At 34.3% G+C, this 19897-nt stretch overlaps 1 protein-coding gene across 1 annotated transcript; it reads right to left on the bottom strand.

Moving 5' to 3' along the window:
• Nucleotides 1-240: 240 nt before the first annotated feature.
• On the bottom strand, nucleotides 241-1749 carry LOC147077064 (uncharacterized). The gene has a single exon (XM_085940682.1). The coding sequence runs from the start codon at nucleotides 1740-1742 to the stop codon at nucleotides 477-479; it is 1266 nt and encodes a 421-aa protein (XP_085796808.1). The 5' UTR covers nucleotides 1743-1749; the 3' UTR covers nucleotides 241-476.
• Nucleotides 1750-19897: the final 18148 nt, after the last annotated feature.

Genomic DNA, 19897 nt, shown 5'->3' with positions numbered 1-19897 from the left:
CTACACACAACGAAAGATTATTTTTTTTGTAGTATAGTGGCATTCATATCTCATTTTTGCTGTTTTGTGACTTACCTGACTACACATCCCGACCCACGTACTATTCTAGCAAGATACATTTCAGATTTGGCAGAAGTTTCTCAACGAAATAATAAATATTATAATATATTACGCGTATTTTTAAAGTTCCACAGGCGTAAAAAAAATGATCTAGAACACTTTAATAACTATCGATATAAAATAACCACGACATAGAGTAAACCAGACCACACATAAATTATTAGTGTTTTATTTATAGAGTATTAGTATGTTTCTATCATCATGCCATCATTTAGTAAATTTTCACAGGTGTTTCTTCAGCACATTATGTTTTTTTAATTGATAAGACTGTCTGTATTTATACAAACAATTAATTTTGACATTTATATGGTTTATCGGCATGTGTCGCGTCACAAAAAATTGTAGCATACATCGCATTAAGATGGTTTTTCACCGGTATGGGTTCTTTTATGTATTTTGAGGTCACAAGACTGCGAGAATTTGGATGAGCAAACATCGCATTCATATGGTTTTTCACCAGTATGTTTTTTTTTATGAATTTTGAGCTCACCAGACTGCGAGAATTTAGATGAGCAAACATCGCATTCATATGGTTTTTCACCAGTATGTGTTCTTATATGCCTGTTTAGATTACTCTTTTGCGAGAACATTTTTAAACAAATATCGCATTGATATGGATTTTCACCAGTATGTGTTCTTTTATGCATTTTGAGGTTTTTGGACTGCGAGAATTTAGAAGAGCAAACATCACATTGATATGGCTTTTCACCAGTATGTGTTATTTTATGTATTGTGAGGTGTCTGGAATGCGAGAATTTAGATGAGCAAACATCGCATTGATATGGTTTTTCACCAGTATGTGTTCTTTTATGAGTTTTGAGGTCAGCAGATCGCGAGAATTTAGATGGGCATACATCGCATTGATATGGTTTTTCACCAGTATGTGTTCTTTTATGCCTGTTTAGATTACTCTTTTCCGAGAACATTTTTAAACAAATATCGCATTGATATGGATTTTCACCAGTATGTGTTCTTTTATGCATTTTGAGGTTTTTGGACTGCGAGAATTTAGAAGAGCAAACATCGCATTGATATGGTTTTTCACCAGTATGTGTTCTTTTATGAGTTTTGAGGTCATCAGATCGTGAGAATTTAGATGGGCATACATCGCATTGATATGGTTTTTCACCAGTATGTGTTCTTTTATGAGTTTTGAGGTCAGCAGACCGTAAGAATTTAGATGGGCATACATCGCATTGATATGGTTTTTCACCAGTATGTGTTCTTTTATGAATTATGAGGTAACCAGACTGCGAGAATTTAGATGAGCAAACATCGCATTGGTATGGCTTTTCACTAGTATGTGTTCTTTGATGCAATTTTAGATAGCTTTGGTAAAAGAATATTTTCAAACAAACATCGCATTGATATGGTTTTACACCAGTATATTTTCTCTTGTGCAATTTGAGATGATTATCCCTTGAATGAATACACGAAATATGGTTTTTTAACGAATTTGAAGAACCAAATGTTGCATAACAATGACTGCAAACAAAATTACGTGGAAAATATGTTGTTTTTTTTAGCTTGATTCGAATAACTTTCGGCAAAGCGTACATTGTCTGCAATTCTGTCTTTATGTCTTGTTCATCTATAGTTATTTCTGAATACTGCGCCACCATGTCTTCCACTCCTTTCATTGCATATTCTCGTTTATCAACATTATCGGTTTTTACCACGATGGCCAGTTGAATTTCATTATTTTGACTTCCTGTAGAAGCTGCATCACATTGTTGAGTAGAAATCTAAAAAAAAATATGTTTGATGAGCACGATTCGGTCAATTTATAAATAAAAAATGCTCTCAAAACCTTAAAGTAAGTAGTTATACCGAGAGTTTTATGTCTTAAATAATTCCTAGCATTCTATATCGCCGGTGAAAAAGAAGTAGTACATGAACCACATTCCAGAATTAAGTCGTTCGCTGTTTACATTTTTATATAGATAGATTTTTTATAATGTCCGATCCTGATAAAGTCATATAGGCCTTCACAGGCCAGAGGTTTGTATAAACGAATTGTTTTTACAAGAAATAGATGTTACGACCTATTAAGACCATACACTTGACTCAAATACAAATTGAAAAACAATGTGTGTATTTGGCGGACCCAGAATTCGAACTTGGGACCCATGACATTATATGCCGTCGCTTAAGCCTACAGCTAAATTTGTACTAGTTAAAAAAAAAGCGCTAAAATTTCCAAAGAATACATGAATATTGCTCTAGCGCTAGTCTTAAATATATTGTATATAAGCAATGACATTATTCATGGACAAAGCACTCAATACAGTAGCCAGGAAGTAAATGCGCGCATAGCGACATTTGCACATATATAGGTAGACGTCACGCAATTTCCACTATGCGATATCAGGCAAAGGTAATTTATGGCAATATCACCTTTATTGTAATGGCGTTAGAACAGTTTTTCTAGTGTCAATGTTCATTTGAGCGAACCCGTTCGAACCGAACAATTCGGCAGACCCGACAAAAAGAGTCGGGAATATGTAGCATATCACCTTTATTGTAATGCGTGAGAACAGATTATGCAATTCGGCAGATCCGACAAAAAAGCGAGTGTCATTTTTTCCTGATGCTTCGTCCATATTAATGTCATTGTATGTAAGTTAGAAGGTAGAATGGTGTGAGATTTTTTTGGCAGTGCGAACATCTAAACTCGTCTCGCTTGCAACATGTCGAATACGTCCAGGTGGAATTGTCGTTATTCACAAAACACACGTTGCCAAATGAAGCATATTGGTCACGAGGACATACAGCACACGGTTTTATCCATACGCACTTAAGGAAGTATGATGGTGCGCTCAGTTTTGATTAATGACTATTATCCCAGTCGAGACGATTTTCAATGAGCGACAGGAGTAATGACTAACACCCTTCTAAAGTGATTTCATCTTGACTGCAATGCTAGAATATCTTCTTCCTCAACTAATAACCATTAAAACATATTATTACATAAGAATCTAAAATGAATCTAGAATGAATATCAAAACTGGCGGCAAGAGTCTGCACAAGCGCACATAACATCGTTTTTGGATTAAAACGTTATACGAGACGTGTCAAAAATTAAATAGCAGTGGCAAAGGGTGGAGGGTGGAGGTAGGCTATTGAGATTCGACGTAGATAGTGCACCCAAAACAATGACAATTTACAGATGGTGCTGGCTAGTTTTTAAATTCAATTACGACCTGCCTAATCTTAGCCGTGGTAGATAATACTTAACAATCGTCTGTAAAATAGTTCTATTAAACCATATGCAATTTAAGGTATTTTATAGATATTTTTTTTTATCGATTATGGTTTATCTACGAAGTAGGACTTAATAAATTAAAAAAAAATGAATCAACAATGTTTTCTTATTCCAATGAAAACAAATAAGTATAAATGAAAAGATGTACACAATTTTGTCGTATCGCCCACAATATATTAAAACTATTATGGTTTGGTTGAGGCACGGTTAACTACGAGGTAACTAACGAGGCACGAGGCAACTAACCAATTCCACCTGTAAATTGTAGACTTTGATAAAAACAAATACGTATGTTAGGGTTTGGCTTAATGAATTTAAAAAAACTGGCCGATACGTTCATATTCTTAATTAAACGGAAAACATGCCTGAAACGGTGTGCAAAATTTTTGTTGTATCGCCCATAGCATACATATACTATTAAGGTTTGGTTTGGGCAGGGTTTAATTAAAATTAAAAACTAGCCGGTACCATCTGCAAACTGTCTTCCTGGTTCATTGAAAATAAATAAGTATGACTGACAAAGTATAGTGTGCACTATTAATTTCAAATCTTGACAGCCTACTTCCACCCCTCGCCACTGCTAGATAGGTGCTTACCTACGCATTAACACTGGCTTATGCCGATTGAGGTTGAATACAGAGATATAATTTAACATTGTAAAATAAGGAATTATATAAATGATACCTGATTTTCTGAGCTGAGTTGAGAATAAGAAGATCCAACTGCATCATCATATTTCAATGAATGCTTTGTACTTTCAGAGATATTTGCATAGTTACTGTCAGACTGGGACATATTTTCAGCCGTTATATCAGTCATGTTTATATTGCGATCCTGAAAGAAAAATACATATAATTGAATACATGCCAGGTAAGGGTAGGTTAACACGCCAGTGATTTGGAGAAGTTACGCTGGATGCGGCGTCGAAGACCTAAAAACGAAAGAAGGATGCCTTCACTTAGGGCAGAAACACATATTTGTTCCTTCCTGATGTCTAATAGCGATTGGAGATAACCAATCAATTCTTGACTGGGTAAGTGGATTCGCTGCCAAGCTCTTTTGAGTTTAACCAACGCCGTCTTTAGAGTCGGCAATAGTTTAAAACGTTCAACATGCCCATGTGGCGGAGAACTACACGATACAAACCGAAGATTTGAAAAAAGGTCGCCACATGGCCAACTATAACGCATTTTTAAAATTTGCTGCGTCTTATAACGGAGTGTCTTATAAGGGTGTCGTGGCGGTGGGTAAGACGGAAGAGGCTAGGCAAATTTGTAAGGTTATTTAACAGAATAGGAGTGAGGACTTGATCGACGGATCCCCTTCTAGAAGAGAAGAGGCGATATGACAGCGAGCCGCAGTCAAAGCCTCTGTAAAATCACAAAAAAGTGACAGGTGAGTGTCTGATAGTAGCTGATACAAATATAATTACTGTGTATACTAAGTGAATATAGCGACATAAATATGACGATATTAGTGTTAAACGTAAACGTACTATAATGGTACGTGTACATCTGACACTTATCCCGTTATACTTATTTTATGTGTCTGACATAAAATTTCATTTACTGTTTACACCTGCATGGATCTGACATAAAATTCTCGTATACTTTTCGTTAAAATAAAGTCTCTACACTTTATTCAATGCAACATTTGGAATAAATATATGCGGTGCTTACATATGGCATTGTAACTTATTCGGATTCTTATTTCGTATACTTCTCAAAAACGTTATATCAGTTGTCAGTTGTCAATATGGAAATGTAAAAAAAAGAAAATAACAGCGAGTCTTTTGGCAACAAAAATGAGGAAAAAACGGCTAAATTGATGCGGAAATGGATTCAGCGACGAGAAGAACTAGGTGCTTTCCGTTTAATGTCAAAGCTTAAAACCGTAGATCCAACTCAATTTGTGAAATTTAGTTTGCAAGATTGGACCTTTTGCCAAAAAACAAGAAGAAAATTCAGAAATGCCATAAGTGTAGAAGAACGATTAACAGTAACATTGCGATAAGCACTTGTTAAGAAGTGTCTCGTCATTGCATATTCAATATAATATTATCGAAATATGAGGGCAGGTGTGGGCCAAAATGAATTAGGTAATACCATTTGAAGCGCATTTTTTCTTCACGGACTGCATCAGAATTAATCGTATGTGCCGAGAACAAGCGATGTTTTATTCATAGATAATATTTTATTTCCGAACAAAATCCATAGAACACGGCAAATCCGATTTATTTCTCACTGTCTATGATTTTTGACAGATCGCTACAGTACATTTATTAACGTAAGCATTGGGCATAGGTACATTCAAGGTGTATGATAATTGATTGTCCGTTGTTTTAGGAATATACATATGCAATTCACTACCTGTCAAACTACGAATAATGTGTCAGGTACTTGACATAAAAGTAGACGGTACTCCAACCTTGGTGATATATCGCTGCAAGTTCGAAATTGTCGAATACGCGGTGTTTATTATTATTAAACTGGCGCTAGGGGACGTTCAGGTCCATGGCCGACTGCACAACGTTTCTCCAGGCATCTCTGTCCAGCGCTCTCTCTTCCAAGTTGACTATCCCCAGCCTTTCCGCATCCCTTTGAATGTTGTCCGCCCATCTCCGTCGAGGGCGGCCAAGAGGTCGAGTGCCAGCTGGTGTGCCTTTGTAAATCCTATAAAGAGTTCTAGATCTTTCAGATCGTACAACGTGGCCCGCCCATCTGAGCCTTCTTGACCTCAGAATATTAGTGATTCTAGGTTGGTATCGGTCGAAGAGCTCAGCGTTTGTGCGGATGCGCCACCGGTGGTTCTCATTGACGGGTCCAAGTATTCTCCGAAGGATTCTGTTTTCAAACACTTGGAGCGCCTTTTCTTGTTTTTCTGTTAAACCCCACGTTTCAAATCCATACATGACGATTGGCTTGATCACCACGTTATACACCCGGAATTTCGTTTTGATGGACAGCATTTTGGACCTGAACAGACGACTTAGCGCGAAGTACGCTGCATTTCCACTTCTCAGTCGGTCAGAGAGCTCTAGGGACATTTTATTTTTAGAGGTAATGTTGGAGCCAAGTACTTGAAGAAAGAGGTTCTCTCGAACGAGGAGTTTCTTATTCCAATGTTTCCAGAGGGTTCAATGCCTCTTGTCATTTTCAAATACTTGGTGTTTCCCATATTTACTCGTAGGTTCAACCTTTTCGCTGTGTCCTCCAGAGGAGTGAAAATATCTCTGACTTCTTCTTCAGATTCTCCGAGCACCACCAAATCATCTGCGTAGCCCAATATTTTATGGGACCCATTCAGGGTAACTCCACCTTCTGCTTTCAGAGCTTCTCTAATGGCTTTCTCTAAAGCTAAGTTGAACAGCATTGGTGATAAAGAGTCGCCTTGTTTTAGTCCTGCTGTCACCTCAAAAGATTCTGATATACTACCTTGCATATGAATTCTACTTCTGGATCCGTCCATGCATACTTTTATTATATTTATAAGTTTTGACGGTATTTCAAATTCTTTCAATATATTCCAGAGAGCTTCTCTATCAATAGAGTCATATGCGGTTTTAAATCTACAAAGAGACAGTGTACATCTTGGGCGTATTCCCATTTCTTTTCAAAGATTTGGCGCAGTGTAAAGATTTGATCGGTAGTACTGCGGTTTCGTCTAAAGCCGCATTGGTAGTCACCAAGAATGTTTTCGGCATATGGTAGAATTCTTTCGAGAATAATGTTCGACAGAACTTTGTATGCAGTAGGAAGAAGAGAGATGCCACGGTAGTTTGCACAGTCGAGTTTGTCCCCTTTCTTGAAGATAGGACAGACCAGTGATTCTTTCCATTCTTCATGGATCTTTTCTTCCTCCCATATTTGTTGCAGTAGCTCAAGCATGGCACTAAGAAAGGTTTCTCCTCCATGCTTGAGAAGCTCCGATGGAATATTATCGTTTCCTGCCGATTTGCTATTCTTTAAATAAATCAGTGCTCTCATCAACTCTGCCTTATTTAGTGGCGGTATAAGAGGTTCTGCTGTCGCGATTTCTGGCAATTCCAAAGGTTCATCTGGTACAGAGCGTTGAAGTAAGTTTTCAAAATGGGACTTCCATATGTTTAGCACTTGCTCTTTGTTTGCCACTATCTGACCCTGTTGATCTTTGATTTGTAGCGTGCTAGGTTTAAAGCCTCTTTTTTCAAAGCTCACTTTCGAGAAGAATGATCGAGTTTTATTTCGTTTTGCTTCTTCTTCCATCTGCTCAAAATTACTTTTGATGAAGCTTCGTTTGCACTTTCTCAGATGCTTTCGGACATTTTTGCACGTCTCGCTATATCATTTCTGTGCTTCTTCGCTCTGCGTATTTTGCAGATAGAGCGCTCTTTCTGCCCTTCTCTCCTCCACCATTTGTCGGCATGTGTCGTCGTACCAAGGGCACTTTACTTTCTTGGGTGCCAGTCCTATCGAGACTTCCGCAGCTTTTACCATTCCTTCTTTTAGTCTCTTCCACCTCTCATCGATACTCCAGGCTTCTCCTTCGGTGAGTTTTACGACTTGGTTTTTTAACTCTTTTCTGTAGCTATCTCTACCGTTTGGAGTTGTCAGCTTTTCTATATGGTACTTCACTCTCGTCTTCGCATTTGCGTGGGCTGTCTTTTTAAGTTTTTCCCTAAAGGTTGCTATCGATAAGTTGTGGTCCGTATCACAGTCAGCGCCTCTGTAGCTTCGAATGTTTTCAATAGCTTCATGGTGTCGTCTATCAATTAGAAAATGGTCAATCTGGTTAAAGGTCTTCCTGGCCCTTGAATTCCAAGTCACTTTATGTATATTTTTACGAGGGAAAGTGGTACTTCGGGCGATTAAGTTTTTGGCGCTGCAGAAGAGAGCCACTTTTTTACCATTTTCGTTAGAATGATCATGTAGGCTCTCTTTTCCAATAAGAGGTCTGAATACAGCTTCCTTCCCTATTTTCGCATTGAAGTCTCCTAGCACACATTTGATATCATGTCCCGGTAGCCTGTCAAAAGTCGCTTCAAGGAGATCACAGAAATTATCCTTTTCGGCCTCTTGTGAAGTCTCTGTCGGGGCATGTACATTCACAAGTGATATATTAAACCATCTTCCTTTGATTCTGAGCACACATATGCGCTCGTTTACGGGTTCAAAAGAAAGTATAGCATCTGCTACTTCTCTGGCGACCACAAAACCAGTTCCGAAAACATGTTTCCCCTCTGTGTTTCCGCTGTAGTAGATAACATGCTGTCCGACTATAAGTTCTTCCACTAGGTTTTGAGCTGCGCCAGGTCGGTATAGGCTAAGTACGTTCCAAAATCCTATTCGTAGTCCATTTTTCGGTTTACGCGGTGTTTACGTTTGCGAATATAAGTAGATTGAATAAGTGACAGGTGAGTGTCGACACACGCAAAATAAGTGGCTGGTGCAAATATAATTAGTGTTTACACTTAGTGAATATGGTGTCATACATAAATATGACAATATAAGTGTCAAATGTAAACGTACCATAAGAATACAAATTGCTGCTAGTTTTTGTTAGTTTTTTTAAAAATACAATGCCGAAATCAAGCCATAGGTAATAAATAGTTTTGGTGTGCTATGGGCGATTAAACAAAAAATAGTGCACAGTTTTTCAGTCATACTTATTTGTTTTCGTTGCATCAATAACACAAAATATTGTGTAGATCATGTATGGTGGTATTTTAAATTCAATTAAACCCTGCCTAATCCAAGCCATAGTAGATAATAGTAAATAAATATTTGTTTATAATATATTCAATTATGGTTGGAAAAGGTAGGTAAGGCCTAATGAATTTATAAAAATGAACCGACTATATGTGGAATAATATGTATTCGTAATCCAACGAAAACAAAAAGGCAAGACTGAAAAGATGTGTACTATTTTTGTTGGATCGTCCTTAGCATACATAAACTATTATGGTTTCGGTAGGCAGAGTTTAATTGAATTTTAAAAGCTAATTGTCACAATCTACAAATTGTATTTTTAGTCCAATAAAACAAATAAAATGACCGACATTATTGAGTTTGCACTGTTTATGTTGACTTTATACTGACAGCTTGCCTCCATACACATAAAAAATACTTAATATGACATCTCAATAGGTAGTCATTTGATATCTTTTTACGATCTATGGAAATGAAATTCTCTTTTAGTTTTATTATCAACGAAAACGTGTATTATCATACGATATATCATGCTGAAACTTTTTCTGCGAAAAATATTATTACGTCATACAATAAACACGTTGTGTAAAACTAACCTCAAAACAGCAGCTGGAATCGTCGGCATTCTCTTGTTTTATAATTGTTACATTGCAACAAGATTCTTCATTAGCGTCGTATTCGCTTCCATTTGGTTCTAGTTTTATATCCATTTTGCGTACGTAAATTGTAATTTTATTAATATATTTGGCACTACCTCGCAGTTTTTGTGAAATGCGTGTACGAATTGAAATGTTTAGTCAAAGGAAAGTGTTGCCGCTATACAATATAAAAATTGAGTATCCTGTGTTAGTCCTGCGTTCCCAAATATTTCTTGTCGGATCTTTCATTTTTAAACAGGTATCAAGCGGGCAAAATGTTAATCTGGCACGACAAAATATATTAGCTACCTATTATAAATGTCATCATTATTGACTCACTAATAATTTATGTTAATAAACATTTGATTAAATTTCTTACCTGGTAAGTATAATTTATATTTTTTTGAATTACTTATTTTATATTCATTTTATTATGCCATTTGGCTTTATTTTTCACCCATGTGGCATATCTTTACAAAAGGCGACGTTGTGTGTAACTTAGTTAAATATATAATTTATTTAATCTTTTCCAAAAGATTTACCTAACCGAAATTTATAGCAGTTGCTGTTGATAATATGTGATCATAATATTTTTATTTAAATCATGTAAAACATTACGAGTTTATTATTTAATATTATTATTTCCATTGTATTAGAAGGAATCATCATTTATTTTTCGATTATGGTATCACTGAAACGCCAATAAATCGTGGCTCGGCTCTATTCACTGAAATTGAACGTTTATAAACAGAAAAATGGATATAAAACGTGAACCAATCGATGTTAGTCCAATTTGGAATGACGTGCTTTTGCAATTTTCAATGACTCCAGATGACCATACTTTCATTACTAAAAATGTAAAGCAAGAGAATGATGATGATCTTTCTATGGATGTTAGTTTTGATTCGATTCAGTGTAATCAGTTACCTAAAGGCTTTTATCATATTATTATTGTTATGCCATTTCATAATTGAGTCGTTCACAAGCATATTGAACCAAGTCATTGCCGACTCAAGTAGAAAGCCAATACATTCACAACGACTGGTTCTACTTTTCCGTCCCCCCGTTGTTGGCTATGTATGAACTGTAATTGTTCTATAGCAAGGATGGCCAGTGTGTCAATCGCAAACAGTGTTGCCATATTTTGAAAGTGGAATTATAGTACAGAGCCTCCAAAATTATAGTATTTGGGGATAAAATATAGCACGCGTTGTCATCTGTTGAAAATGTATAGGTTTTTTGTTTCTCAGAAAAAAAATAAGGAAGAATTTGGTAGTATGTGTAAATATTTCACCGCGGGCCGGAGGTTCCTATTTTTCATGATCGGCTCGTTTTTTTTAGGAAAAATTATTCGCCGCGGGCCGCAGGTTCCTTTTTTCCGAAGACGAGTCGATTTCGGAATGGCAAATGCGAAATTATAGCACTTTTATATTAAATTATATTACGATATTATACTATAATTATAGTACGGTTGACAACACTGATCGCAAAGGTATTTTTGGACGATCGCCTATATAATAATAATATTGTACTATTTCTTGCTCAAACGAGTCAAAACTACTCGATGTTCCAGCTTTTAAAATTCGATAAGTAGTTCTTATCTTAGGTACCTACATATTATTATCAAGAAATACACTCATGCGAAGAACACAAGTGATGAGAACTTGGAAGAAATTCGACAGGAAAACAAAAATAAATAAAATAATGTAAATTATTACTGGTTGTAGACTGTTTTGGTTTGTTTTTAGACCGTAAAAGAATGCGATTGCAAAAACGTTAAGCGAAGCTATTCTATAATATACAAGGCCTATATCGCGGTAGTTTATCATATTCATGTAGAGGTTTTAATTGTTACCTATAATAGGTAAGGTTATGGTAGGTTATAACAGCATCTCTCTTGGCTGTGTTAACTTTAAGAGCGATTTAGACCGGTTTGACAGTTTAGACGGCTATCTTATTTTGGGTAGCAATAATTGTAATATAATTATTATAATACTTACCTCAATTACAAATATACCTACCGTCTAACATCGGCAACTGCCTTGTGTATCAAGTATCACGTGTCAAGAATACGTAATTTTATTCTTGTCCTTCGTTCTGACAACTACTCTCGGTTTATGCACTAACGCTCATTTAATATTGGTGCATTTGAAGTTTGCAACACCATTGCACGTCTTTATCGTGTTTAATTTTCGTAGGACACTCACAAATTCAAAAACCTGTAAAACAGCCTATATGAATTATATTTATTATACCAATTTACATTTGAAGTCTACATAACTGATTTGTTTATATCATGCCTGGATGAGCTACAATCATTAAGGGAGTAGGTTAGGAATTTTGTCTGCGATTAGCGCTACCATAATAAAATTGGCCCAAACAATATTTATTGAATGCTTTGTAATTCGTTATGACTAATTTTCATAACCGATAAATTTTAGGCAGCCTTTGCAGAATTTTGATTACACCTATTAATTGATTTAGATTTTCAAAACAGTATTACTTTAAATAGCATTGTTTTTCTTATGTTCAATAAACAATTACACCCTTCAAGTTATAATAATTGTATCAAATGACATTGTCCCATTGAAGCGATCGAAATCCGTCTTGATTATTATTTATTAAGTAGCGTAACGTTGCATAAAAATACGCATATTGGGAATAACGCGTAAAGATGAGAAAAAACTAATGGATAAGGGAGCAGATGTGATAAAGGTCGCAAAGCAGATTAAACAACAATGGAGAATCGCAGAACAAATGCCGTCATAATATATTTAAGTATCTAATAATATTTGTTACTATGTAAACTAGTTGATAAGAAAGGCGTATTGCATGATTCACAATCTGACTGACGGCACACAACGTCAGGTCAGTCAACTTTCTTAGCAATTTGCAAGACATCAAATTTCATCATAAACACATTTGCTTTCTTGATAAAATATAATTATTCATAAGAATTATTTAGCAACTTTGTAACGAAGAATGCATTATTAAATATTGCATTGCCATATAAAGCAATCCGGAAATGTGCTAACTTATCAGATTTGCTTGTACTTAGTAAACTCACAGTAAACAAGTGACATGTGGTCACCGGTCAACGACCTGACCTCAGATTACCTTTCTTTGTTATAATTTCTATAAAAGCTCAAAGCGGGGCGAATCTGATAACACACGTCGTCAAATCTTTGTAACTACAGTCGAATCTCTGCTCGTCGCATTCAGTTCAACTTTTCTCTTAGAACACGCCATTATAATTTAACTTTATCAATTTACTCCTAATACTAAATATATTGTGTGTAAGAATTGTTTCAAGTATTGTTGAGGGGAATAAACGGTTATTTACTCAAACACGCATCTACCTTCGATCCATTGAAGTCCATCTACCTACCTCATCCTCACTCACACCCCTCGCAATAGTATTAAACAGATAAAAAAATATGTCATTAAAAATGAATACACACCACATACAAAGTTGTTATTTTTATTAATATTTAATAGAACTCCATTTTAACATTGCAAAATTAAAACCTGTACACGATATTATAGTGATTCAAATAAGGTAGTAGTCAAGACTACTTTAAAAACACTCAAAGGTAAATAATATTGTGTTTTACATAAACTACCACAAATACAAGCAGTGTATAGTTAAACATCAACATTGTACGACAAATAATAATTGATACAGGTAGATACGAACAATAGTTACATTTAAACAGATATAATATTATTTATAGCTGTATTATGAATGTACTCCGAAACAAAGAAATACATAAGAATTCTAGAAAGAAAAAGAGCGTAACTCTCAGTTTTTTCAAAATAGATTTTATTGCATAACAACGTTGTACACGACTAAATACACGTTGTGTCCAAAGGATGTACTGTTAAACGAGAACTACTTGTCGACGTGTCTAAACTGTGAACTAACAATCCCCTACGGTACAGCTAATTTCACTTTGTTTTCAAATGAAGAACGCCCCCAAATTAGTCAATTCATTTTACGTTCCCGTGGTATAAGTATCCATCAATTTATGTAATAATAAAAATATGTCTAGAACAATCTGGAGTTATTTAGATAATAAGCTGCAATTTCCAATCTAATAACTAAATTTAGTATGCATTTAAAAAAAGGGTGGCTTGGGAAAAACGACAACATTTTTTTTTACTCAATAATTAATATCACATTAGGAATATAAAACCTAAATTATTATTTATCATGAACTTCACGTTTTTGTCCCTTTGTATTGTAGACATGTACAGTGTCGGAAATATATTAAAAAGTTGTACAGGTAAAACTATAATAATATTATCTGGGACAGTGTTTCCCAAACCGCCGGTCCGTAGAAATTTTCGAGCGGTCCGCAAACAGTTGCCCTTCATTCGCTGCGTCCATCGCAAGTGGTGCGTTTTAGCATGGTATTTAATTGTGGTAAATAAATTTTAATTAAATGGTCCACAGCGAATGGGTTAAGCTGCATAGGTATAATACCAAAAATTTCAATGAATCCGTCTATGGAAGATGTCAACCCATACACATTTTATACTCAAAAATAAAGAAACCTAATCGAGTAATATTTTGATGCCACTTTGGTATCAAGATATAAAATACAACATTGCAAATTACAAATACACTAAAATTATCTTTCACATTTTCGACAATCGATTTATATGAGACGACTTTTTCGGCCATGCCATTAAAAAAACGAAATGGCAAACCGAATAGATGTCAATACAGCACTTCGTACTTTCGAAACAACACCGAAGCCTGGTTAACAACTATTCTAGCAAGATGCATTTCAGATTCGGCAGAAGTTTCTCTGATAAATAACAAATATTATAATATGAATATCTTGTGTATTAATTAAGGCGCTAAGTACCAAAATTTTCAAAACTGACATTCATTTTTATAGAAAACTGTTCTACGTAGCATCGCCAATACTGTAAACTATGGCCTTAGTGCCTTAAGCAAGTCAAAAAAATACAATAAAATATTTAAAACTGGTGACGATGTAAGTCCATTAGCGTGTTTTATTTGTAATGGTGTAAGTACCACTGCAGTGGTCGACGGCATTCCATATAAAATGGCTGGCCACGGTGTGCTGACACTCACGAATTGTGTTAAAAAACGTCGCCAAAAAGATGAAGGAAGTGTCCAAAATGTAAAAAAAAACTAAAAACTAGTAGCCAGGAGTACTCCACAATTAATAGTTAAATGATATCCGCCAAAAAACCTGGAAATTCTAAAGTAAATACATTTTTATAATTGTTTCACACAATCCGCCAATTTGTCATGACAGCGTTAGTGATGTTCAATGCGTATCCTTATACATGTTATATATATATATTAAATTGTTATATACATAATAAAAAAAAACAGAATATTAGGTATATTATATCCTAAGCCCTAGTCCTTTTGCACTCCTTATTAAAACACATTGTACCTACTTTTTCATTAATTTACAGAATAATATAATAATAAGCCTTATTGAATTAAAAAGGAAATATACATCCTATAATTAATTAAGAACATATTTTATAATAGGTAATTATTTCATGATTGCTAAGTTGTACGGAATCAAATAGAAGAATGTGTACTACTATTTAAATTAAAACATTTCAAAGTGTGATATTGACTGACTCATACATCATGTACTTAATACAAAACATAGTTCAAAATAATAATGATAGTTTACCAGTTTTATCACCAGTAGATGTTTATAATATGAACACAGACTGGGTATTGTTTACAGGTAAAGGATAATGGGAATCACTGCACACATACCATAACAAGATTATGGCCGGCCTATTTACTGCACACTTAGAGCACACAAGCCGTGTTTGTCTTATTTATTGCTATTATATTAATAATGTTATCTCTTATACCACGTAAGAAAAAAGGCGGACATTTGAGTAAAGTTTTACGTACTTGATTTATGATACTTTTCTATAGTCTCTAGGGTCATATGCAGACTGCCGAAATAAAACGCAGAATGATTGTATTAGGACTAGGTAAATAAATACATATTTGAATTATTAAAACAAAAGTATCGAAAAACCTTATTTTTTAATTAATAATATTTTTCCTAACTCTATTGCAAACGTCATCGGTGTTTACTTAGATCCCACCAGCGTCCCTGAGTTAGTACTGAGACCTTAAAATAAGATTCTTCGCGTGGTACTTACACCGTGACCGGAAATGTCAATTTCAAAGTTATGTACTGTGGAAATTCAAAATAAATTTTAGTTTTAAAATTACAGAAGCTGCCGAGATTGCTTCACTTTTTTACTCCCAGCTGATTTAGCCTAGCATATGTGAAAACTCCCAAGCGTTTTTTGCCAAAAAAATCGTCGATTTAGTTTTTTTTAAATAAATAATTCTACACATGTTTTAAAAATTTGAAACTTTTCTTGTGTATTCTCAATGGTGTATATGGCAATAATAAGTAATAATATTGATAGTTTACATCAATAAAACAAAAGAAAAAAATAATGTATCAATATTTATTTAGAAATGAACGGATAAAATTATGTTTGAACTACTAAACAAGTGTGACAACATTTTTTTATTTATAATTGATATAACAAATTTTATAATAATAATCTATTCTTATCTAGTAACAGAAAAAAAACATATTATTATTTCTCTATGAAATAGATTTTTTATAAAGTAATCAAAAAAAATCGTATAGTGTCAAGGTATTCAAGAATATTATTCAATTTACGAAATCGCAAGAGAATTCGATACAGTATCGAAGACTAACTGATATGGGAATGAAGTAATTTCAAAAAATAAGTTTCAAAGCACTAAATCATTTATAATCAAATTTATACATGTATTTTTTCAACATCCTACCAACAGAACAGTGGGCATCCATAGTTTGTTCGGTCAGTTCATTAAAATTACAAAATTCATTTTATAATGTGACATGAATCATAGGTAAAACAACTAAAAGAAATATCAGAATTAAAAATGTGTCATAAAAATAATGTTTTATTATTTTTATGACCCTCTTTGGTCTCGAGTTCGACAGCAAGAGCAATTAAGACTTGTGAGTTATTAGGGTATGACATAATTATAAACAAGTCTGAGACTAAAATAAATCGACACCTCCTACGTATAATATTGTAACTAACAAAATTACGTTTTTCACTTTTTTTTTATTTTTCGTATCCATGGTATGTATTACATATGATGCCATTAACAGAATTTCAAAATTCGTATTATAAGTGCGATTTTCAAGCATTGCATATTATTGTATCTCAAATTTCTTGAAATTTTTCCGTTGTGAAGCATGGTAACGTATTTAGCAACACTATACGCGGGAAACGCACGGATATCTTGCCGCGCGGGTGTATTGTGACTGCTAATTACGATACTTCACTTCGGACGGGAGGTGACACACCGCTACTACTGTGAACTTTCGGTTATATTGTATTTTTTGTATGGTTTGGTGAATATTAAATACCATAATGAAGAGATCTAGACAATGTCAATAGATATTGCGTAATATGCCCGCCCCTACAGAAATTTAGTGTCAAGAATACAACAAATGATAGAAAATCTATGCGTGTACAAAAATGTGTGATTAGGCCAGATGTGACAATTAATAGTACAGCGTATAATATTGTAAAAATGGATAATAGTAAAACAACAATGGACGAAATAAATTCTACCCAGGGAAACTGTGACTTTAGGATTCAAGGTAAGTTAATATTTTTAATCTTTTTCTCGTACGACAACAAAAAGTATCGTAAGTTATACTTACCATTGTCTACGTCGTTTCTTTGCTTGTTACTATTATTGTATGTAATATTCATCATATTTTACGTCGGAAAAAACTGAAAAAATATTGTATTTATCACTTATGGTAATTTACGTCGTGTTTATTTTAGTAAAATGTATTGTATCGTCGGTCCCTATTAAAAAAGTCGGATCTGCAAAATGCTATTTTTCAGTACGAGCAATCAAAGATGTATCATCAAATATCCTTTGTGACCTATTGCTTGCCGTAATGAATAAAAATACGGGTTATAGAAACTTTTCTAAACGTTTATAAAAACATCCGTCTGTCCGGTGAACATAGCAGCAACTGTCAGATTCGACGCATCTTGCTCACCAACGCCCAGCCAACAATGTCGGTTGGTAAGAACCGACATTGTTATTCGGACACTTTCGGTAGATCCGTCATTTTTAACTTGAGTATCTCGAAATTTTTCAAACAAACAAAAAAAACTGTGATTGTGGTATAAATATTTAAAGTGTTTAAACAACTTTTACGTAATAATCCGAAAATGACAAAATTTCAGATCCGACTTTTTTAATAGGGACCGACGGTATGTAGTACTTATCATATTGTACGGCGACATACAATTTTAGTTGCAATATTATAGGCGTGATAAATTTTATAAATTCATGTTTATTTAGTTGTTTTGCTTTTTACAGAGTCACCACTGCCTCCAGTTGCTGATTAAAATATGATAATGGAACTTTTAGACATTATTTGTGACGACGACGAAGACTAGTGCCAGCGTTGCTGATACAAACAGACTACATTCTCTCGAAAAGATTAACAGTAAAAGTAATTGCATGTATTATAAAATATTGAGCTATTTTTGTGAAAAATCACCTCAAGAGGTACTGTTACCATAAACAATGAGATTTATAATGCTTTATAATTATTTTGTTTAAAAAAAAACCTCAATTTTAATGGTTAAGGTTTCGGGTGATCGAAATAAAAGTGGTAATATGTTGCCAAATTAGCGATAAATGAAAAGCAACGCAGAGTTTTAACTGAAACTCAGTCGTGGCGAAGTTTTACCATTAAATATCATCTGACGAAATATCAAAATGAAAATAACATGGAGCTGGTTAATGCTTCAAATACACTCTATGACGATCGGTCATATATATGTCGAAAAACCTGTTTCTTATGTTGGCGTCCTGTGTCATAGGGTGTCACAGAGTGTAAATACGATGTCATGGGCCTTATGTTAGAACTTGCGAGTCGTGTGAAACATCGTAGTCATTCGCGAAAGTGACGTAGGTTATCGAAATAAGGCATGTCGAAACTTATCACTACCTGAATTAGTCATAATCTGTGTCGACAATATTACCCATACCAAAGGGCACTCGTGACCATAGTCCCCCATACGAGTTGAGTATGTAAGCATGCGCACTGATGTCTCGCGCCGATAACGCAGTTTAGTTTTCAACTGTCAAATAAAAGTGAAAGGTTAGGCTGCGAAAAGATAGTATTTTATTATTGGGCTCGCGAGAATAATTACCTACATATTATTATTTTATATTTCGCCAAAGCATTGCTATAGATTTGTATCGTTCACCCAATTATTGTAAAATATGTCAATCCCATAAATAGTTACTTTTGCGGCACTTTTAGGATCACGTAATCATCCGCGAAACAGATCAAATAATTATGTTAACTTATGTCAAAATGCTTTTTCACTCAGTGATGCACTATTTATACGTAATTTTCGATTAAACAAAGAGCTTGTGAGATATATTTTACAAATTCTCACGCCATATAGGTTTATTAGGTATCTTAAGTTTAATGTTACTACCTACCTACAAGCGTGAAGAGTTTACAATGCGAAAAAATGAATATGGTTGTATAGATTAAAATTAATCAAAGACATAGAAGATGTATGTTATATTTTGACACATTATTACGTTTATAATATTATATCCATGGAGAATTAAAAAGTCGTAGGTAGGTATAATGTTGAGATGGACATAACCTCACCTACCTCATTTCAATTAAGATCACTTAATTGAAACCTCTCCATTCTTTTGCTACTTTTGCACGACGAAGGACGTGAATTCATGTACCTATTACCCGATTTCCATGTTTATTTTGATATTTCGTTTCGTATGTGACAGTGACCTTGAAAATCAAAACGTCAAAATGAATGAGTTCGCTGACGGAAAGAACACGGCATTACCAATTTATAAACAATAAAGATGCCGAATTATTATATTACCTATTCACAATGTTACTTAATACTCTGTTATCTTGAGTTCAATTAATTATGTTAATGTTTTATAATGGTTTGTAATGAATAAATACCTACATAAAAATAAATGTTATTGAAGACACTGTGTTTATTTTGTTAAATCTTGTTTTACAGTGTAATAATATTATATGGTTTCGCATTTATGTAAGGTTATATTC

The sequence above is a fragment of the Rhyacophila brunnea genome, unplaced genomic scaffold (assembly GCF_057557595.1).
Source record: "Rhyacophila brunnea isolate RB1 unplaced genomic scaffold, BYU_Rbru_1.0 scaffold_13, whole genome shotgun sequence".
Lineage (NCBI taxonomy): Eukaryota > Metazoa > Arthropoda > Insecta > Trichoptera > Rhyacophilidae > Rhyacophila > Rhyacophila brunnea.
Note: the sequence above shows the minus strand (reverse complement) of the source record. Positions and strands in the feature narration are given on the sequence as shown.